Source organism: Protomyctophum parallelum (assembly GCF_964188405.1).
Source record: "Protomyctophum parallelum genome assembly, chromosome: 3".
Lineage (NCBI taxonomy): Eukaryota > Metazoa > Chordata > Actinopteri > Myctophiformes > Myctophidae > Protomyctophum > Protomyctophum parallelum.
In genome coordinates this window covers 1,714,720-1,736,309 of record NC_139698.1, presented here as the reverse complement: position 1 = coordinate 1,736,309, position 21,590 = coordinate 1,714,720, and the positions used below count along the sequence as shown (strand labels likewise).

The 21,590-nt window shown below is 48.4% G+C and overlaps 1 protein-coding gene across 1 annotated transcript in view; it reads left to right on the top strand.

The window, feature by feature from the left end:
• ankrd28b (ankyrin repeat domain 28b) overlaps positions 1–20,059 on the top strand; it is a gene marked incomplete at its 3' end in the record, with an annotated part of 67,265 nt that extends 47,206 nt beyond the window's left edge. The window contains exons 18-27 of the mRNA XM_083761271.1: positions 198–285; positions 2,438–2,555; positions 3,785–4,004; positions 7,593–7,683; positions 13,603–13,686; positions 15,722–15,867; positions 16,708–16,790; positions 17,779–17,861; positions 19,201–19,292; positions 19,734–20,059. Of these exons, the coding sequence (XP_083617397.1) occupies positions 198–285; positions 2,438–2,555; positions 3,785–4,004; positions 7,593–7,683; positions 13,603–13,686; positions 15,722–15,867; positions 16,708–16,790; positions 17,779–17,861; positions 19,201–19,292; positions 19,734–20,059 (1,331 nt within the window). The remainder of the gene's footprint in view (positions 1–197; positions 286–2,437; positions 2,556–3,784; positions 4,005–7,592; positions 7,684–13,602; positions 13,687–15,721; positions 15,868–16,707; positions 16,791–17,778; positions 17,862–19,200; positions 19,293–19,733) is intronic.
• Between the last annotated feature and the right edge of the window lie 1,531 nt (positions 20,060–21,590).

The window sequence follows — 21,590 nt, the reverse complement described above, 5'->3', positions numbered from 1 at the left end:
CAGAAAACAGGGGTTCCCGTGCTGAATGGGTGGTTAGCAGAATCTGATCTCAGGTCAGAAAACAGGGGTTCCCGTGCTGAATGGGTGGTTAGCAGAATCTGATCTCAGGTCAGAAAACAGGGGTTCCCCGTGCTGAATGGGTGGTTAGCAGAAAGACATTGCATTGTGTTAATTAATTTATCGTTAATTCCCAACAGCCACAAACGGACATTCAGAATGTTTACGACTGCTGATCGGAAACGCTGACCTCCAGTGTGCCGTGGACATCCAGGACGGGAACGGACAGTAAGTACAGTACGATGTACAGTAAGATACTATGAACGGACAGTAAGTACACAGTGAAATACTACCACTGCGCTGTGAGCTTGTAGATCGGCTGATTTCAGGCATGCAGCCGAGTGTAAAATCACGCATTCGATGCTAAAATCTTAACGATATTCAATCGACTAAAACTAGACGTTTCAGATGACTAAACAACTACACACTAAACCCAAGCGTTTAGGTTATAAACAGTTTTAAACGCATATCTGTAACACCTTTTAAACGTGTCACATATAGTGTTTAGATTATAAACAGAAGAACATGTTTAATCCCTGTAACACTTTTTAAACACAAACGTGTTTAGTTTTTACAATCAAAGTCAGTCATATTATAGGTGTTTAGAATTTGAACACTAGGTGTTCTCGTGAGGTGTTTGAGTGAACTCGTGTTCTAATGTATTTTATGACCATTAATAAACACTTTTAGCATTTTATTATTACACACATGGTGTTTAGGTTAAACGCGTCACATGTTCCAGGGATTTACAGTGTATGACTGAACTAGAATATAGATTTGCTGTCAAAATCAACACTGGTTGACAACCCTAGGGTAGGTACCCTCACATGTTCTCCCCGTGTCCCCTAGGGTAGGTACCCTCACATGTTCTCCCCGTGTCCCCTAGGGTAGGTACCCTCACATGTTCTCCCCGTGTCCCCTAGGGTAGGTACCCTCACATGTTCTCCCCGTGTCCCCTAGGGTAGGTACCCTCACATGTTCTCCTCGTGTCCCCTAGGGTAGGTACCCTCACATGTTCTCCCCATGTCCCCTAGGGTAGGTACCCTCACATGTTCTCCCCGTGTCCCCTAGGGTAGGTACCCTCACATGTTCTCCCCGTGTCCCCCTAGGGTAGGTACCCTCACATGTTCTCCCCGTGTCCCCTAGGGTAGGTACCCTCACATGTTCTCCCCGTGTCCCCCTAGGGTAGGTACCCTCACATGTTCTCCCCGTGTCCCCCTAGGGTAGGTACCCTCACATGTTCTCCCCGTGTCCCCCTAGGGTAGGTACCCTCACATGTTCTCCCTGTGTCCCCTAGGGTAGGTACCCTCACATGTTTTCCCCGTGTCCCCTAGGGTAGGTATACCCTCACAAAAACATGCAGTAATCCTGGTCACTAAACTGCCTCCCCCTGGCCAGCCGGGGCGCCTGATGGAGGGGAAAGGAACTGGTTGGAATAACGTGTTCCTTCCACGCGCGTCCAACCAGGGAAACTCCCCCCTGTCAGGTGTAAAGGAGCGTGTGCGCCTGTGCGCGCTCGCACCCTTACAGGCGTATGCGAATGATCAACATATCTAACTTACATAGCATTTTATATAGACATAGCAGCACTATATAGTATATGTGTATAGTTCATTATACCACAGGTCGTTTCGAGGAAGCAATCTGATTGGTTGAAACAGCCTTTTAGCCGTTGGTTAAACCAGCACCGGTCACCACCTAATCAAAACAAAGAATTCAGCCGCTCTGTTCTCCCAGAGCGCTAGCAACTGGGTGGCTAGGCTAGCTAGTTTCTTGGGACATTTGTGGTCGTAGTGACTAAATCTGTCATATTAAAAATATATATTCTTTCAGCGATTTTCTTAGTTTTAAGGGTAACTGTGGTAGAATTGCAATATTACACTTGAGGCTGTTGTTTAACGTGATTATTGTCACTTCAGTGATGCTTTGCGGAACTCGACTCCGTCTCGTTCCTGACCACATCCCTGTCGAGGCAATAATCACGTTAACCCCTTAACACCCTCTGGTGTAATATTGCTTAATTATATAGACATACAGTAGCAGCACTATATAGTATATGTGTATAGTTCCATTATAGAGATATTCCACATGATGACTATTTATATGTATGAGATTTATTACCATGTTTTTATATATTTGTATGCATGTTTCTTGTTATTGCTTACTGTAAATCTCTCTGGATTAAGAGTGTCTGATAAATGCCTACATTGTGTGCAGAACTCCTCTCATGCTGTGTGTGTGTGTGTGTGTGTGTGTGTGTGTGTGTGTGTGTGTGTGTGTGTGTGTGTGTGTGTGTGTGTGTGTGTGTGTGTGTGTGTGTGTGTGTGTGTGTGTGTGTGTGTGTGTGTGTGTGTGTGTGTGTGTGTGTGTGCGCGTGCAGAACCCCTCTCATGCTGGCCGTGCTCAGCGGACACACAGACTGTGTGTATTCTCTGCTCAACAAGGGAGCCAACGTGGAGGCCAAAGACCGATGGGGGAGGGGCGCCCTGCACCGAGGGGTAAGGAGGGGGGGGGGGGGGGGGGGGGGGGGGGGTCAGAAAGCACGCTGTCTGGGCCAGGCTACCCTACCCGCTCTCTAGACCAGAAAGCACACTGTCTGGGCCAGGCTACCCGCCCCTCTAGACCAGAAAGCACGCTGTCTGGGCCAGGCTACCCGCCCCTCTAGACCAGAAAGCACGCTGTCTGGGCCAGGCTACCCGCCCCTCTAGACCAGAAAGCGCGCTGTCTGGGCCAGGCTACCCGCCCCTCTAGACCAGAAAGCAGGCTGTCTGGGCCAGGCTACCCTACCCGCCCCTCTAGACCAGAAAGCACGCTGTCTGGGCCAGGCTACCCTACCCGCCCCTCTAGACCAGAAAGCATGCTGTCTGGGCCAGGCTACCCGCCCCTCTAGACCAGAAAGCACGCTGTCTGGGCCAGGCTACCCGCCCCTCTAGACCAGAAAGCATGCTGTCTGGGCCAGGCTACCCACCCCTCTAGAGCAGAAAGCAGGCTGTCTGGGCCAGGCTACCCACCCCTCTAGACCAGAAAGCACGCTGTCTGGGCCAGGCTACCCGCCCCTCTAGACCAGAAAGCACGCTGTCTGGGCCAGGCTACCCGCCCCTCTAGAGCAGAAAGCATGCTGTCTGGACCAGGCTACCCGCCCCTCTAGACCAGAAAGCACGCTGTCTGGGCCAGGCTACCCGCCCCTCTAGACCAGAAAGCACGCTGTCTGGGCCAGGCTACCCGCCCCTCTAGACCAGAAAGCACGCTGTCTGGGCCAGGCTACCCACCCCTCTAGACCAGAAAGCACGCTGTCTGGGGCAGGCGACAAGCTTGTAGATCTGCTATTTTTCGACTCTAGGCTTGCAGAAATGCTAAACATTTGTAACAATGGCATTCATATAATTGGCGTCCTAAAGTGTTTGTGTGTGTGTGTGTGTGTGTGTGTGTGTGTGTGTGTGTGTGTGTGTGTGTGTGTGTGGTGCGTGTGTGTGGTGTGTGTGTGCCGTGTTGTGTGTGTGTGCGTGCGTGCGTGGTGTGGGTGTGTGTGTGTGTGTGTGTGTGCGTGCGGTGTGGTGTGTGTGCGTGTGCGTGGTGTGTGTGTGTGCGTGGTGTGGTGTGTGTGTCTGTGTGTGTGTGTGTGTGTCTGTGTGTGTGGTGTGGTGTGTGTGTGTGTGTGTGTGTGGTGTGGTGTGGTGTGGTGTGTGTCTGTGTGTGTGGTGTGTGTGTGTGCGTGCGTGCGCCCCAGTCTGTGACGGGTCACGAGGAGTGTGTGGACGCGTTGCTGCAGCACAGTGCCAGCCTGGCGGTGCGTGACGCGGCGGGCCGGACCCCGGTCCACCTGGCGGCGTCGTGCGGTCACATCGGCGTGCTGGGCGGGCTGCTGCACGCCGCCACGGCCGTGGACGCTCTGCCCGCGCTCACCGACAACCACGGATACACCCCTCTGCACTGGGCCTGTTACCACGGTACGCACACACACACACACACACACACACACACACACACACACACACACCCCTCTGCACTGGGCCTGTTACCACGGTACACACACACACACACACACACACACACACACACATACACACACACACACACACACACACACCCCTCTGCACTGGGCCTGTTACCACGGTACACACACACACACACACACACACACACACACACACACACATACACACACACACACACACACACACACACACACACACACACACACACCCCTCTGCACTGGGCCTGTTACCACGGTACGCACACACACACACACACACACACACACACACACACACACCCGCTGCACTGGGCCTGTTACCACGGTGCACACACACACACACACACACACACACACACACACACACCACACACACCACACACACACACACACCCGCTGCACTGGGCCTGTTACCACGGTGCACGCACGCACACACACACACACACACACACACACACACACACACACACACACGCAATGCACTTCACATTTTTTACTTACCGTATATTACCAAATAACAGCCCATGCTCAAATAACCGCCCAGCACCTAATAACGGCCCAGGTTCCGACACCATTCTGCGTAATAACCACCTCCATCAAATAACGGCCCATGGGCCGTTATTTGCAAACTTAATCAGCCCTCATTTATATTATTATATGCGTGTTGAGTTTGCAGATCTCCGCACCTCACATCAGCGCAACACCCTCCTCCACATCCATATAATAAATCTAGGCTATAGTTTCACAAGTGCCTCCTATATGCACAACCAATTGTTTTAATGCAAAGTGGTGTATATTCTGTGTAATGTTTATTGTCATCCGTGTATCTACAAGCTCCAAGTGTTGCATCATGACAGCGCTTTGTGAGCTTGCAGATGAACCCTCTTCGGTGCGCGGCGTGCGCCAGCCAGGTCCTCACAAGTATAGTACTATAAAACACCTCGGCGCAACAAGTCCTCAGCGCAACGAAAAAGTTGATATTTAAACCGTGCTGTACTCGGGCATTCTTCAACCGATTGTTCTAATTCCAAATGGCCTCTAATCCGTGAAGTGCAAATTTTCATTGGGTGAAAATCTACCGGTACGTAGGCCTACAGTTTATAATTAAATCATATATTTGTCCGCTGCTTCCCCTCAATCAGAACATGTAGTGGTTACACCTGTGTGTTGATACGCTCCCTCTTACAATTAAATCAAAATGCATGTTCTAAAACGGGTATTCCCAATACTTCATTCTGATTGGCTGGTTACCGTCACGTCACCGATAACCCACTCCTTCAGTCACTTTGTATCATCCTGCAGCCTTGTAGCTGAACTGGGGAAGGGGAGCGCTTGATCGCTTTACAAACACATGCCGTGCGGGCGTCTAAGCACCGCCCGGCTCATATTATGACTGTGAATGTGTGGCTCCAGGCAGCCCCGTAAATACATCAAGCGCTATTCTCCCGTCTCATAGGCTACTTGCAGCAAAACAAGGAAGTGTTTTGGCTCTGGCTCGCTCGCTCTGGTGGCACAAAGCGTAGATACTTTTGTGAATTTAATAGTTTTAATATTGCTATATGTTTGTAACCGTTTTAGAAAAGCAATAAGCCACTCGAGGCCCTGCAGCTTACCGGGTATTTTACACTGGCTGGGAGGTAGAAGACCCTCGGCTGCGCGTGGGGTCTGCCTACGCTCCCAGGCGGTGTAAAATACCCGCTAACCTGAGACCTCTCGTGGCTTATTGCTTAAATGATGACTGCATGGAACTGTATGTAACCAAATGATGGCCCGGTGCAAAAAGCCGTGGCCGGTGTGCAAAGAAATAGCAGATCTACAAGCTCACAATGCGTCGAGCCTCGGCGCGTTGTGAGCTTGTAGGTCTTGTACAATATTGATGCACTAAATTGGAGGAGGATGATGAGTATTGGTAGCATTGAGATTGCTACAGTCCCACAAGTTTAGTTCCCACAATATCTGTTTTAACAATTAATATTCTACAACATTTCCAGGCCTATTCATTAATGAGGATATTGTATGCTATCAATCCCCCCAAGCAAGACAACATGGAAAAAAGAACAGATGTAAAAAAAAGTAACTAACACTATGTTTTTAGGTTGTTATTTATGAAATGATATCCAAACATTTTAATTCCAAATGAGCTTTTCTAGGCCTGTATTTTGAGAGAAAATAAAGGGAAGCTCCGCACACTCAGATCTGCTGCACAATCAATGTATTTATGTAGCAAGCTTTCGGTCTACTGACCTTCTTCAGGCCTGTATTTTAACCCATTCTGACCTGAGATCAGATTCATACGAGGTTTCCGCCGGACACACACTGGTCTGATGAACCCATTCTGACCTGAGATCAGATTCTAAAAATGTCAGTCGCTCTTCGATTTAAAAAAAATAGCAGATCTACAAGCTCGTATCGCGCCACTCGGTGGCGCGATACGAGCTTGTAGAATAGCTTGTAGAATAGCTAAAGCATAACATGATGCCAACACCAAAATGGGTGCCCGGTCAGAATGGGTTAAAATGAAAAATAATTCACTGTAATTTCATGGCGGTAGCAACCCTGTATTATTATATGTTGTTTTGTACATTATATTTGTGTAAACGCTGTACTGTATGTACTGTAGCTTTGTTTTTTTTATTTTATTATTACGGTAATACCAGTTCCAGACAATATTTGCACTACATGTTACTGTATGTTACTGTAGGTATATACTGAAACCAAATAATGGCCTTGTGCAGGCCGGTGCAAAAATAAATAACAGCCTATGGCAAATAATGGCCTAGGTCCTTATAAACGCCCGGGGTCCGAATCGATTTTGCATATTAACAGCCCGGGCTACTATTTGGTAATATACGGTAACTTATTTAAATGGCAGAGTTATTTAAAGGTATATTCAGTGATTCCACTTAATTCAAATATCACTTATTTTTTTTTGTTTTGTTGTGACAATCCTCTCTACTATAGAGTGTGCTGACCATATAAGGAGTTCCTCCCTGTTCCCAGTTAACCCCTGGGGGGGGGGGGTCAAAAAACCTTAGGTTTGTTTTTGGCTCTCTATCCTGATTGGATGAAAGGCTTTGCCACTTAGCCAAAAACAAAACCTAAGGTTTTTTGAGTGAAATCACTGAATATACCTTTAAACTTTTTTAACCCATTCTGAACGGGAACCCATTTTAGTGTTAGCATCATGTTATGCTTTAGCGATACGAGCTTGTAGGTCTGCTATTTTTTGAAAAATCGAAGAACGACTGACATTTTTAGAATCTGATCTCAGGTCAGAATGGGTTATAATCAGACCAGTGTGTGTCCAGCGGAAACCTCGTATGAATCTGATCTCAGGTCAGAATGGGTTCATCAGACCAGTATGTGTCCCAGCGGAAACCTCGTATGAATCTGATCTCAAGTCAGAATGGGTTAAACTATGAATTCTCAACCAAAACCAGCCTTTCAAAAGGCAGCACACTATGTCTTCCGGCCAATCGGCTTCATCATCTCTGTCCTCCGTCCAATCGGCATCCTCCTCTCTGTCCTCCGGCCAATCAGCATCCTCCTCTCTGTCCTCCAGGTCATGACACGTGTGTGGAGGTCCTGCTGGAACAGGAAGTCTTCCACAAGAGCAACGAGGGGAACTCCTTCAGCCCCCTGCACTGTGCTGTGTAACTATACGATTATACTACACTTCCCCCCACAGGGCAACTCCTTCAGCCCCCTGCACTGTGCTGTGTAACTATACGATTATACTACACTTCCCCCCACAGGGCAACTCCTACAGCCCCCTGCACTGTGCTGTGTAACTATACGATTATACTACACTTCCCCCCACAGGGCAACTCCTTCAGCCCCCTGCACTGTGCTGTGTAACTATACGATTATACTACACTTCCCCCCACAGGGCAACTCCTTCAGCCCCCTGCACTGTGCTGTGTAACTATACGATTATACTACACTTCCCCCCACAGGACAACTCCTTCAGCCCCCTGCACTGTGCTGTGTAACTATACTATTATACTATACTGCCCCCTACAGGACAACTCCTACAGCCCCCTGCACTGTGCTGTGTGACTATACTATTATACTATACTGCCCCCTACAGGACAACTCCTACAGCCCCCTGCACTGTGCTGTGTGACTATACTATTATACTATACTGCCCCCTACAGGACAACTCCTTCAGCCCCCTGCACTGTGCTGTGTGACTATACTATTATACTATACTGCCCCCTACAGGACAACTCCTACAGCCCCCTGCACTGTGCTGTGTGACTATACTATTATACTATACTGCCCCCTACAGGACAACTCCTTCAGCCCCCTGCACTGTGCTGTGTAACTATACTATTATACTATACTGCCCCCCACAGGGCAACTCCTACAGCCCCCTGCACTGTGCTGTGTAACTATACTATTATACTATACTGCCCCCTACAGGACAACTCCTACAGCCCCCTGCACTGTGCTGTGTGACTATTATTATACTATACTGCCCCCTACAGGACAACTCCTTCAGCCCCCTGCACTGTGCTGTGTAACTATACTATTATACTATACTGCCCCCTACAGGACAACTCCTACAGCCCCCTGCACTGTGCTGTGTAACTATACTATTATACTATACTGCCCCCTACAGGACAACTCCTACAGCCCCCTGCACTGTGCTGTGTGACTATACTATTATACTATACTGCCCCCTACAGGACAACTCCTACAGCCCCCTGCACTGTGCTGTGTGACTATACTATTATACTATACTGCCCCCTACAGGACAACTCCTTCAGCCCCCTGCACTGTGCTGTGTGACTATACTATTATACTATACTGCCCCCTACAGGACAACTCCTACAGCCCCCTGCACTGTGCTGTGTAACTATACTATTATACTATACTGCCCCCTACAGGACAACTCCTACAGCCCCCTGCACTGTGCTGTGTAACTATACTATTATACTATACTGCCCCCTACAGGACAACTCCTTCAGCCCCCTGCACTGTGCTGTGTAACTATACTATTATACTATACTGCCCCCTACAGGACAACTCCTACAGCCCCCTGCACTGTGCTGTGTGACTATACTATTATACTATACTGCCCCCTACAGGACAACTCCTACAGCCCCCTGCACTGTGCTGTGTGACTATACTATTATACTATACTGCCCCCTACAGGACAACTCCTTCAGCCCCCTGCACTGTGCTGTGTGACTATACTATTATACTATACTGCCCCCTACAGGACAACTCCTACAGCCCCCTGCACTGTGCTGTGTAACTATACTATTATACTATACTGCCCCCTACAGGACAACTCCTACAGCCCCCTGCACTGTGCTGTGTGACTATACTATTATACTATACTGCCCCCTACAGGACAACTCCTACAGCCCCCTGCACTGTGCTGTGTGACTATACTATCATACTATACTGCCCCCTACAGGACAACTCCTACAGCCCCCTGCACTGTGCTGTGTGACTATACTATCATACTATACTGCCCCCTACAGGACAACTCCTACAGCCCCCTGCACTGTGCTGTGTGACTATACTATTATACTATACTGCCCCCTACAGGACAACTCCTACAGCCCCCTGCACTGTGCTGTGTGACTATACTATTATACTATACTGCCCCCTACAGGACAACTCCTACAGCCCCCTGCACTGTGCTGTGTGACTATACTATTATACTATACTGCCCCCTACAGGACAACTCCTACAGCCCCCTGCACTGTGCTGTGTGACTATACTATTATACTATACTGCCCCCTACAGGACAACTCCTTCAGCCCCCTGCACTGTGCTGTGTAACTATACTATTATACTATACTGCCCCCTACAGGACAACCCCTACAGCCCCCTGCACTGTGCTGTGTGACTATACTATTATACTATACTGCCCCCTACAGGACAACTCCTACAGCCCCCTGCACTGTGCTGTGTGACTATACTATTATACTATACTGCCCCCTACAGGACAACTCCTACAGCCCCCTGCACTGTGCTGTGTGACTATACTATTATACTATACTGCCCCCTACAGGACAACTCCTACAGCCCCCTGCACTGTGCTGTGTGACTATTATTATACTATACTGCCCCCTACAGGACAACTCCTACAGCCCCCTGCACTGTGCTGTGTAACTATACTATTATACTATACTGCCCCCTACAGGACAACTCCTACAGCCCCCTGCACTGTGCTGTGTGACTATACGATTATACTATACTGCCCCCTACAGGACAACTCCTACAGCCCCCTGCACTGTGCTGTGTGACTATATTATTATACTATACTGCCCCCTACAGGACAACTCCTTCAGCCCCCTGCACTGTGCTGTGTAACTATACTATTATACTATACTGCCCCCTACAGGACAACTCCTACAGCCCCCTGCACTGTGCTGTGTGACTATACTATTATACTATACTGCCCCCTACAGGACAACTCCTACAGCCCCCTGCACTGTGCTGTGTGACTATACGATTATACTATACTGCCCCCTACAGGACAACTCCTACAGCCCCCTGCACTGTGCTGTGTGACTATACTATTATACTATACTGCCCCCTACAGGACAACCCCTACAGCCCCCTGCACTGTGCTGTGTGACTATACTATTATACTATACTGCCCCCTACAGGACAACTCCTACAGCCCCCTGCACTGTGCTGTGTGACTATACTATTATACTATACTGCCCCCTACAGGACAACTCCTACAGCCCCCTGCACTGTGCTGTGTGACTATACTATTATACTATACTGCCCCCTACAGGGCAACTCCTACAGCCCCCTGCACTGTGCTGTGTGACTATACTATTATACTATACTGCCCCCTACAGGACAACTCCTACAGCCCCCTGCACTGTGCTGTGTGACTATACTATTATACTATACTGCCCCCTACAGGACAACTCCTACAGCCCCCTGCACTGTGCTGTGTGACTATACTATTATACTATACTGCCCCCTACAGGACAACTCCTACAGCCCCCTGCACTGTGCTGTGTGACTATACTATTATACTATACTGCCCCCTACAGGACAACTCCTACAGCCCCCTGCACTGTGCTGTGTGACTATACTATTATACTATACTGCCCCCTACAGGGCAACTCCTACAGCCCCCTGCACTGTGCTGTGTGACTATACTATTATACTATACTGCCCCCTACAGGACAACTCCTACAGCCCCCTGCACTGTGCTGTGTGACTATACTATTATACTATACTGCCCCCTACAGGACAACTCCTACAGCCCCCTGCACTGTGCTGTGTGACTATACTATTATACTATACTGCCCCCTACAGGACAACTCCTACAGCCCCCTGCACTGTGCTGTGTGACTATACTATTATACTATACTGCCCCCTACAGGACAACTCCTACAGCCCCCTGCACTGTGCTGTGTGACTATACTATTATACTATACTGCCCCCTACAGGACAACTCCTACAGCCCCCTGCACTGTGCTGTGTGACTATACTATTATACTATACTGCCCCCTACAGGACAACTCCTACAGCCCCCTGCACTGTGCTGTGTGACTATACTATTATACTATACTGCCCCCTACAGGGCAACTCCTACAGCCCCCTGCACTGTGCTGTGTGACTATACTATTATACTATACTGCCCCCTACAGGACAACTCCTACAGCCCCCTGCACTGTGCTGTGTGACTATACTATTATACTATACTGCCCCCTACAGGACAACTCCTACAGCCCCCTGCACTGTGCTGTGTGACTATACTATTATACTATACTGCCCCCTACAGGACAACTCCTACAGCCCCCTGCACTGTGCTGTGTGACTATACGATTATACTATACTGCCCCCTACAGGACAACTCCTACAGCCCCCTGCACTGTGCTGTGTGACTATACTATTATACTATACTGCCCCCTACAGGGCAACTCCTACAGCCCCCTGCACTGTGCTGTGTGACTATACTATTATACTATACTGCCCCCTACAGGACAACTCCTACAGCCCCCTGCACTGTGCTGTGTGACTATACTATTATACTATACTGCCCCCTACAGGACAACTCCTACAGCCCCCTGCACTGTGCTGTGTGACTATACTATTATACTATACTGCCCCCTACAGGACAACTCCTACAGCCCCCTGCACTGTGCTGTGTAACTATACTATTATACTATACTGCCCCCTACAGGACAACTCCTACAGCCCCCTGCACTGTGCTGTGTGACTATACTATTATACTATACTGCCCCCTACAGGACAACTCCTACAGCCCCCTGCACTGTGCTGTGTGACTATACTATTATACTATACTGCCCCCTACAGGACAACTCCTACAGCCCCCTGCACTGTGCTGTGTGACTATACTATTATACTATACTGCCCCCTACAGGGCAACTCCTACAGCCCCCTGCACTGTGCTGTGTGACTATACTATTATACTATACTGCCCCCTACAGGACAACTCCTACAGCCCCCTGCACTGTGCTGTGTAACTATACTATTATACTATACTGCCCCCTACAGGACAACTCCTACAGCCCCCTGCACTGTGCTGTGTGACTATACTATTATACTATACTGCCCCCTACAGGACAACTCCTACAGCCCCCTGCACTGTGCTGTGTAACTATTATTATACTATACTGCCCCCTACAGGACAACTCCTACAGCCCCCTGCACTGTGCTGTGTGACTATACTATTATACTATACTGCCCCCTACAGGACAACTCCTACAGCCCCCTGCACTGTGCTGTGTAACTATACTATTATACTATACTGCCCCCTACAGGACAACTCCTACAGCCCCCTGCACTGTGCTGTGTGACTATACTATTATACTATACTGCCCCCTACAGGACAACTCCTACAGCCCCCTGCACTGTGCTGTGTGACTATACTATTATACTATACTGCCCCCTACAGGACAACTCCTACAGCCCCCTGCACTGTGCTGTGTAACTATACTATTATACTATACTGCCCCCTACAGGACAACTCCTTCAGCCCCCTGCACTGTGCTGTGTAACTATACTATTATACTATACTGCCCCCTACAGGACAACTCCTACAGCCCCCTGCACTGTGCTGTGTGACTATACTATTATACTATACTGCCCCCTACAGGACAACTCCTTCAGCCCCCTGCACTGTGCTGTGTGACTATACTATTATACTATACTGCCCCCTACAGGACAACTCCTACAGCCCCCTGCACTGTGCTGTGTGACTATACTATTATACTATACTGCCCCCTACAGGACAACTCCTACAGCCCCCTGCACTGTGCTGTGTAACTATTATACTATAAGATACTATTATTATACTGCACTGTGCTGTTATTAGATATTATTATACTGCACTGTGCTGTTATTAGATATTATTATACTGCACTGTGCTGTTATTAGATATTATTATACTGCACTGTGCTGTTATTAGATATTATTATTATTATACTATAAGATAGTTTTAGCGCACTGTTATAGTTTCATTACTGTGTATCGCTCGGCAGGTAAAAGTCATCGTCTGTCTGTCTGTCTGACTGTCTGTCTGTCTGTCTGTCTGTCTGTCTGTCTGTGTTCTGTCGTAGAATCCACGACAACGAAGGCGCTGCAGAGATGCTGATAGACACGCTGGGCCCGGCTATCGTCAACACCACAGACAGTAAACACAGGTTAGTGACATTAACTCACTATTAACACCACAGACAGTAAACACAGGTTAGTGACATTAACTCACTATTAACACCACAGACAGTAAACATAGGTTAGTGACATTAACTCACTATCAACACCACAGACAGTAAACACAGGTTAGTGACATTAACTCACTATTAACACCACAGACAGTAAACACAGGTTAGTGACATTAACTCACTATTAACACCACAGACAGTAAACACAGGTTAGTGACATTAACTCACTATTAACACCACAGACAGTAAACACAGGTTAGTGACATTAACTCACTATTAACACCACAGATAGTAAACACAGGTTAGTGACATTAACTCACTATCAACACTACAGACAGTAAACACAGGTTAGTGACATTAACTCACTATCAACACTACAGACAGTAAACACAGGTTAGTGACATTAACTCACTATTAACACCACAGACAGTAAACACAGGTTAGTGACATTAACTCACTATCAACACTACAGATAGTAAACACAGGTTAGTGACATTCACTCACTATTAACACTACAGACAGTAAACACAGGTTAGTGACATTAACTCACTATCAACACCACAGACAGTAAACACAGGTTAGTGACATTAACTCACTATTAACACCACAGACAGTAAACACAGGTTAGTGACATTAACTCACTATCAACACTACAGATAGTAAACACAGGTTAGTGTCATTAACTCACTATTAACACCACAGACAGTAAACACAGGTTAGTGACATTAACTCACTATTAACACCACAGATAGTAAACACAGGTTAGTGACATTAACTCACTATCAACACTACAGACAGTAAACACAGGTTAGTGACATTAACTCACTATCAACACTACAGACAGTAAACACAGGTTAGTGACATTAACTCACTATTAACACCACAGACAGTAAACACAGGTTAGTGACATTAACTCACTATCAACACTACAGATAGTAAACACAGGTTAGTGACATTCACTCACTATTAACACTACAGACAGTAAACACAGGTTAGTGACATTAACTCACTATCAACACCACAGACAGTAAACACAGGTTAGTGACATTAACTCACTATTAAGACCACAGACAGTAAACACAGGTTAGTGACATTAACTCACTATCAACACTACAGATAGTAAACACAGGTTAGTGTCATTAACTCACTATTAACACTACAGACAGTAAACACAGGTTAGTGACATTAACTCACTATCAACACCACAGACAGTAAACACAGGTTAGTGACATTTACTCACTATTAACACTACAGATAGTAAACACAGGTTAGTGACATTAACTCACTATTAACACTACAGACAGTAAACATAGGTTAGTGACATTAACTCACTATTAACACCACAGACAGTAAACACAGGTTAGTGACATTAACTCACTATTAACACCACAGACAGTAAACACAGGTTAGTGACATTAACTCACTATCAACACTACAGACAGTAAACACAGGTTAGTGACATTAACTCACTATTAACACCACAGACAGTAAACACAGGTTAGTGACATTAACTCACTATTAACACCACAGACAGTAAACACAGGTTAGTGACATTAACTCACTATTAACACCACAGACAGTAAACACAGGTTAGTGACATTAACTCACTATCAACACTACAGACAGTAAACACAGGTTAGTGACATTAACTCACTATTAACACTACAGATAGTAAACACAGGTTAGTGACATTAACTCACTATAGTCAACACTACAGAGAGTAAACACAGGTTAGTGACATTAACTCACTGCGTTTTGAGCTTGTAGATTGGCTATTTTCGCTACGACAGTAATATGTGACGTGGCCCCTCTGGAACGAATGTGTAAATATAGCGGCCCTCTGGAGTGAGTGTGGAACTATAGTGGCCCTCTGGAGTGAGTGTGGAACTATAGATGCCCTCTGGAGTGAGTGTGGAACTATAGCGGCCCTCTGGAGTGAGTGTGGAACTATAGTGGCCGTGCTCTCCATGGTCTTCGGTGTCTGATCCCTCCCTGGTCTCTCTCTCTCTCCCAGGACTCCGCTGCACGCCGCAGCCTTCACGGACCACGTGGAGTGCCTCCAGCTGCTGCTCAGTCACAACGCTCAGGTGAACAGCGTGGACGCCTCGGGGAAAAGCCCCCTGATGATGGCCGCGCAGAACGGGCAGACCAACGCCGTGGGTAAGGAAAACCCTCTCAGGACCCTCGAGAGAAGAGCCTCTCAAGGGTTAACTGTGGCGGGTGGCAGATTGAGCTGCAAAATCAACGGCGGCAACCTGCTTTATTCAGTATTTTAGCTGTGACGTGAGCGCCCCCTCCTGAGATACTTCCGGGTCCTACTTTTGTGTCGCTTTTGTGTCCCCATGGAGTTATACTGTGACGCTCCGTCAGACTAAATCTGAGACGAAAACAACCACGAAAGTCTAATTTTAGCGCTTTCCTTTCCTCGCAACAACAAAGCTGCGCTGCTCTCCCAAATCTGACAGTGACAGGCCGTCTGCCCCACATGGAATACTATCGCCATTTTATTTTATTGTGTCAAATAAATCCTCATAATGCAAACTACATTCAACATACTCAAGCCTGCACACATTGTAAATATCCCCCGAAATATTTTACCGATCAAATGGACTGTTGCCACCTTTAATAATAATGATAATAATAGTCTTTATTGTCTCCACATCACATATTTTTGTTGTCATGGACACTTGTACAAAACATTAATAATTCCACTCGAGTTGGAAGCATTAAGACCCATTTTAACCCTCAATGGCTTCCTTTCTGAAAAATAACGTCACTGTAAAAAGATTCACGCGGTTAGATATTCAATTTACAATGAGATGCGGACGGGAGCTGGTGCCACTTGGACCCGGACGTAACGCAGCACTACAAAATGACTTAAATACTGAATTCACATATTCACTGTCTGTCTGTCTGTCTGTCTGTCTGTCTGTCTGTCTGTCTGTCTGTCTGTCTGTCTGTCTGTCTGTCTGTCTGTCTGTCTGTCTGTCTGTGTCTCAGAGTTGTTGGTCAGCAGTGCAAAAGCAGATCTCACACTTCAGGATGCAGCCAAGAACACTGCCCTTCACCTGGCCTGCAGTAAGGTAAGATGCCTCATGGTGGCGCTGTTTCCTCTGTCTGGCCTGCAGTACGGTAAGATGCCTCATGGTGGCGCTGTTTCCTCTGTCTGGCCTGCAGTAAGGTAGGATGCCTGATGGTGGCGCTGTTTCCTCTGTCTGGCCTGCAGTAATGTAGGATGCCTCATGGTTCAGGACAGGGTTGAGAAGCATTTTTTAATTGAAACTCATAATTAAAGATCGGGGGCGAGGTTGCAGTTCTGATTGTAAAGGGAATTCTACAACAGGTCGTTAAGAGGAAGCAATCTGATTGGTTGAAACGGTTTCTAGCCGTTGATCAAACCAGCACCGTTCACCACCTATAATCAAAACAAAGAATTCAGCCGCTCTGTTCTCCCAGAGCGCTAGCAAACTCGGTGGCTAGGCTATAGCTAGTTTCTTGGGACATTTGTGGTCCTAGTGACTACATCTGTCATTATTAAAATATATATTTTTTCAGTGATTTTCTTAGTTTTAAGGGTAACTGTTGTAGAATTGCAATATCACACGAGAGGGTGTGGTTTAATCACATCACTTCAGTGATGCTTGCGGAACTCGACTTCCGTCTCGTTCCTGACCGCATCACTGTCGTGGCAATAATCACGTTAAACCACACCCTCTCGTGTAATATTGCTTAAGTCAATCCCACAGTTTTGGAGCCAGAAGGGAGCAGAGTTTGGGACGTGTGGAGCGTTGTTGTCCCGGCGTTCTTTAGTGAAGGTACCTCCAGCTTCCCTGCGTCGGCTGGTCTGAGTGCGCGGGAGGGTTAGTAAGGTGCCATCAGACTTTGCCAGATATGGGGGATACAGGGAGGAAGTCACTAATGTTGCTCTGGAGGATCGGCGAAGTCTGGAGCTATCTGATGGAGCTGTTGCCCCTCCCCCCGCGACCCGACCACGGATAAGCGGTTGAAGATGGACGGATACACTCTAGTATGTGCTGAAGTGTTTTGTGTTTTGTTTTTTTCTGCTCACAGGGACATGAAACCAGTGCCTTGTTGATCTTAGAGAAGATCACAGACAGGAACCTCATCAACGCCACCAACGCAGCTTTACAGACGTATGTATGCTAACGCAGCTTTACAGACGTATGTATGCTAACGCAGCTTTACAGACGTATGTATGCTAACGCAGCTTTACAGACGTATGTATGCTAACGCAGCTTTACAGACGTATGTATGCCAACGCAGCTTTACAGACGTATGTATGCTAACGCAGCTTTACAGACGTATGTATGCTAACGCAGCTTTACAGACGTATGTATGCCAACGCAGCTTTACAGACGTATGTATGCTAACGCAGCTTTACAGACGTATGTATGCCAACGCAGCTTTACAGACGTATGTATGCCAACGCAGCTTTACAGACGTATGTATGCTAACGCAGCTTTACAGACGTATGTATGCCAACGCAGCTTTACAGACGTATGTATGCTAACGCAGCTTTACAGACGTATGTATGCCAACGCAGCTTTACAGACGTATGTATGCCAACGCAGCTTTACAGACGTATGTATGCTAACGCAGCTTTACAGACGTATGTATGCTAACGCAGCTTTACAGACGTATGTATGCCAACGCAGCTTTACAGACGTATGTATGCCAACGCAGCTTTACAGACGTATGTATGCCAACGCAGCTTTACAGACGTATGTATGCCAACGCAGCTTTACAGACGTATGTATGCCAACGCAGCTTTACAGACGTATGTATGCCAACGCAGCTTTACAGACGTATGTATGCTAACGCAGCTTTACAGACGTATGTATGCTAACGCAGCTTTACAGACGTATGTATGCTAACGCAGCTTTACAGACGTATGTATGCCAACGCAGCTTTACAGACGTATGTATGCCAACGCAGCTTTACAGACGTATGTATGCCAATGCAGCTTTACAGACGTATGTATGCTAACGCAGCTTTACAGACGTATGTATGCCAACGCAGCTTTACAGACGTATGTATGCCAACGCAGCTTTACAGACGTATGTATGCTAACGCAGCTTTACAGACGTATGTATGCCAATGCAGCTTTACAGACGTATGTATGCTAACGCAGCTTTACAGACGTATGTATGCCAACGCAGCTTTACAGACGTATGTATGCTAACGCAGCTTTACAGACGTATGTATGCCAACGCAGCTTTACAGACGTATGTATGCCAACGCAGCTTTACAGACGTATGTATGCCAACGCAGCTTTACAGACGTATGTATGCCAACGCAGCTTTACAGACGTATGTATGCCAACGCAGCTTTACAGACGTATGTATGCTAACAGACCTAGTATACATCCTTACAGACTCTCCATGTCGCTGATATAATCATGCTGTGTGTTCTCTCTCTCTCTCTCTCTCTCCTCCAGGCTGATATAAATCATGCTCTCTCTCTCCCCTCCAGGCCCCTCCATGTCGCTGCCAGAAACGGTCTAACGGTGGTGGTCCAGGAGCTGCTGGCCAAGGGAGCCAGTGTTCTGGCTGTGGACGAGAACGGTGAGCTTTTTTTTGTCTCCCCCTACAGGCTACACCCTTAGAGTATATATATTTATAGAGAAGGCACCCAGAGGAAATCTTGAGGCCAAATGGACATAGTGGCCGAATGAAGGTATTGCAGCCTGCAGGCCCCAAACACATGAACGCGCTGTCCGTTGACTAACATTGTGCGCGTTCACGACGGACGACGCTCGTGCGCGTTCAACAACGGCAGCGTGTTCATGTGTTTGGGGCCACTCACCATTGCAATCCGTCCCAGAATGCACTCTGTTCCTATACCCGGAAGGAGGAGTGAATCCGCCTCATGCGCTTTTGAGCAACTGAATGCAAGTGGATGGGAGGAGAACTCGGGTGTCTTCTCTATAGATATATATACTCTATGGCTACACCCCTGCAGGGCGCGGCATGGTTTTAAACGTGTGGTTTTGTCGCCCCCTACAGGCTACACCCCCGCGCTGGCCTGCGCGCCCAACAAGGACGTGGCCGACTGCCTCGCTCTGATCCTCGCCACCATGATGCCCGTGGCGCCGTCGCCCCCCCCCTGCCCCTCCCCCTGCCCCCCCTCCCCCTCCTCCTCCTCCGTCAACCACTACAAGAGCAGCCGCGGCGTGCTGCCCGGCCCGCTAGGCCGCGGCAGCCATCACGGCCACACCTCCTACTGCAGCTTCAACAACGTCGGCCACGCCCCCAACCAGCTCCACCCCTCCCCCTCCTCCTACTCCTACAAGGAGGAGGAGCTTAATGACTCCGACTCAGAGACCTACTGACCCCGCACGCACACACACACCTACGCACGCACACACACGCACACACACACCTACGCACGCACACACACACCTACGCACGCACACACACACACACACCTACGCACGCACACACACACACATAGTGTCTTAAAAACACCGCCGCCAGCTTGGAAGGGGGCGGGGTTAGGAGACGAGCCCCCAACGAAACAGAGCCTTAAAGAACCCCCCCCTCCCCCATGTACAGTAAGGACGTACAGTAGGAGAGTTGAGGAACCGGTGGTGAGCTGACCACCGCTCCGGTGGTGAGGTGACCACCGCTCCGGTGGTGAGGTGACCACCTCTCCGGTGGTGAGGTGACCACCGCTCCGGTGGTGAGGTGACCACCGCTCCGGTGGTGAGGTGACCACCGCTCCGGTGGTCACCTCACCACCGCTCCGGTGGTGAGCTGACCACCTCTCCGGTGGTGAGCTGACCACCTCTCCGGTGGTGAGGTGACCACCGCTCCAGTGGTGAGCTGACCACCTCTCCGGTGGTGAGGTGACCACCGCTCCGGTGGTGAGGTGACCACCGCTCCGGTGGTGAGGTGACCACCGCTCCGGTGGTGAGGTGACCACCGCTCCGGTGATGAGGTGACCACCGCTCCGGTGGTGAGGTGACCACCGGAGCTGAAATAACGTTGAGCGGTGGTGAGTAAAAACAGAGAGAAGGGCTGGAGCGGTGGCGGTGGTTTGCTCTTCACCGCGGCTCAGTGACGTCATGTTGTAGTTCGGTGGTCACCTCAGTGACGTCATGTTGTAGTTCGGTGGTCACCTCAGTGACGTCATGTTGTAGTTCGGTGGTCACCTCAGTGACGTCATGTTGTAGTTCGGTGGTCACCTCAGTGACGTCATGTTGTAGTTCGGTGGTCACCTCAGTGACGTCATGTTGTAGTTCGGTGGTCACCTCAGTGACGTCATGTTGTAGTTCGGTGGTCACCTCAGTGACGTCATGTTGTAGTTCGGTGGTCACCTCAGTGACGTCATGTTGTAGTTCGGTGGTCACCTCAGTGACGTCATGTTGTAGTTCGGTGGTCACCTCAGTGACGTCATGTTGTAGTTCGGTGGTCACCTCAGTGACGTCATGTTGTAGTTCGGTGGTCACCTCAGTGACGTCATGTTGTAGTTTGGTGGTCACCTCAGTGACGTCATGTTGTAGTTCGGTGGTCACCTCAGTGACGTCATGTTGTAGTTCGGTGGTCACCTCAGTGACGTCATGTTGTAGTTCGGTGGTCACCTCACCACCGAAAACCCAGACTATGTATGAGCCTTCAGACCTCTCCACTGACCAGCTGGTCAGTGCTGCATCCTCTCTAACCAGTCCAGACCACCTCTGGTCTGGTCCAGACCACCTCTGGTCTGGTCCAGACCACCTCTGGTCTGCTCCAGACCACCTCTGGTCTGCTCCAGACCACCTCTGGCTCAACCAGTGGTTCTCAAACCTTTTTCAAGTCAAGGACCCCCAAATTGACACTTAATAACCCCCCCCCCCCCCCCCCCCCCCCAATCTAATGGCC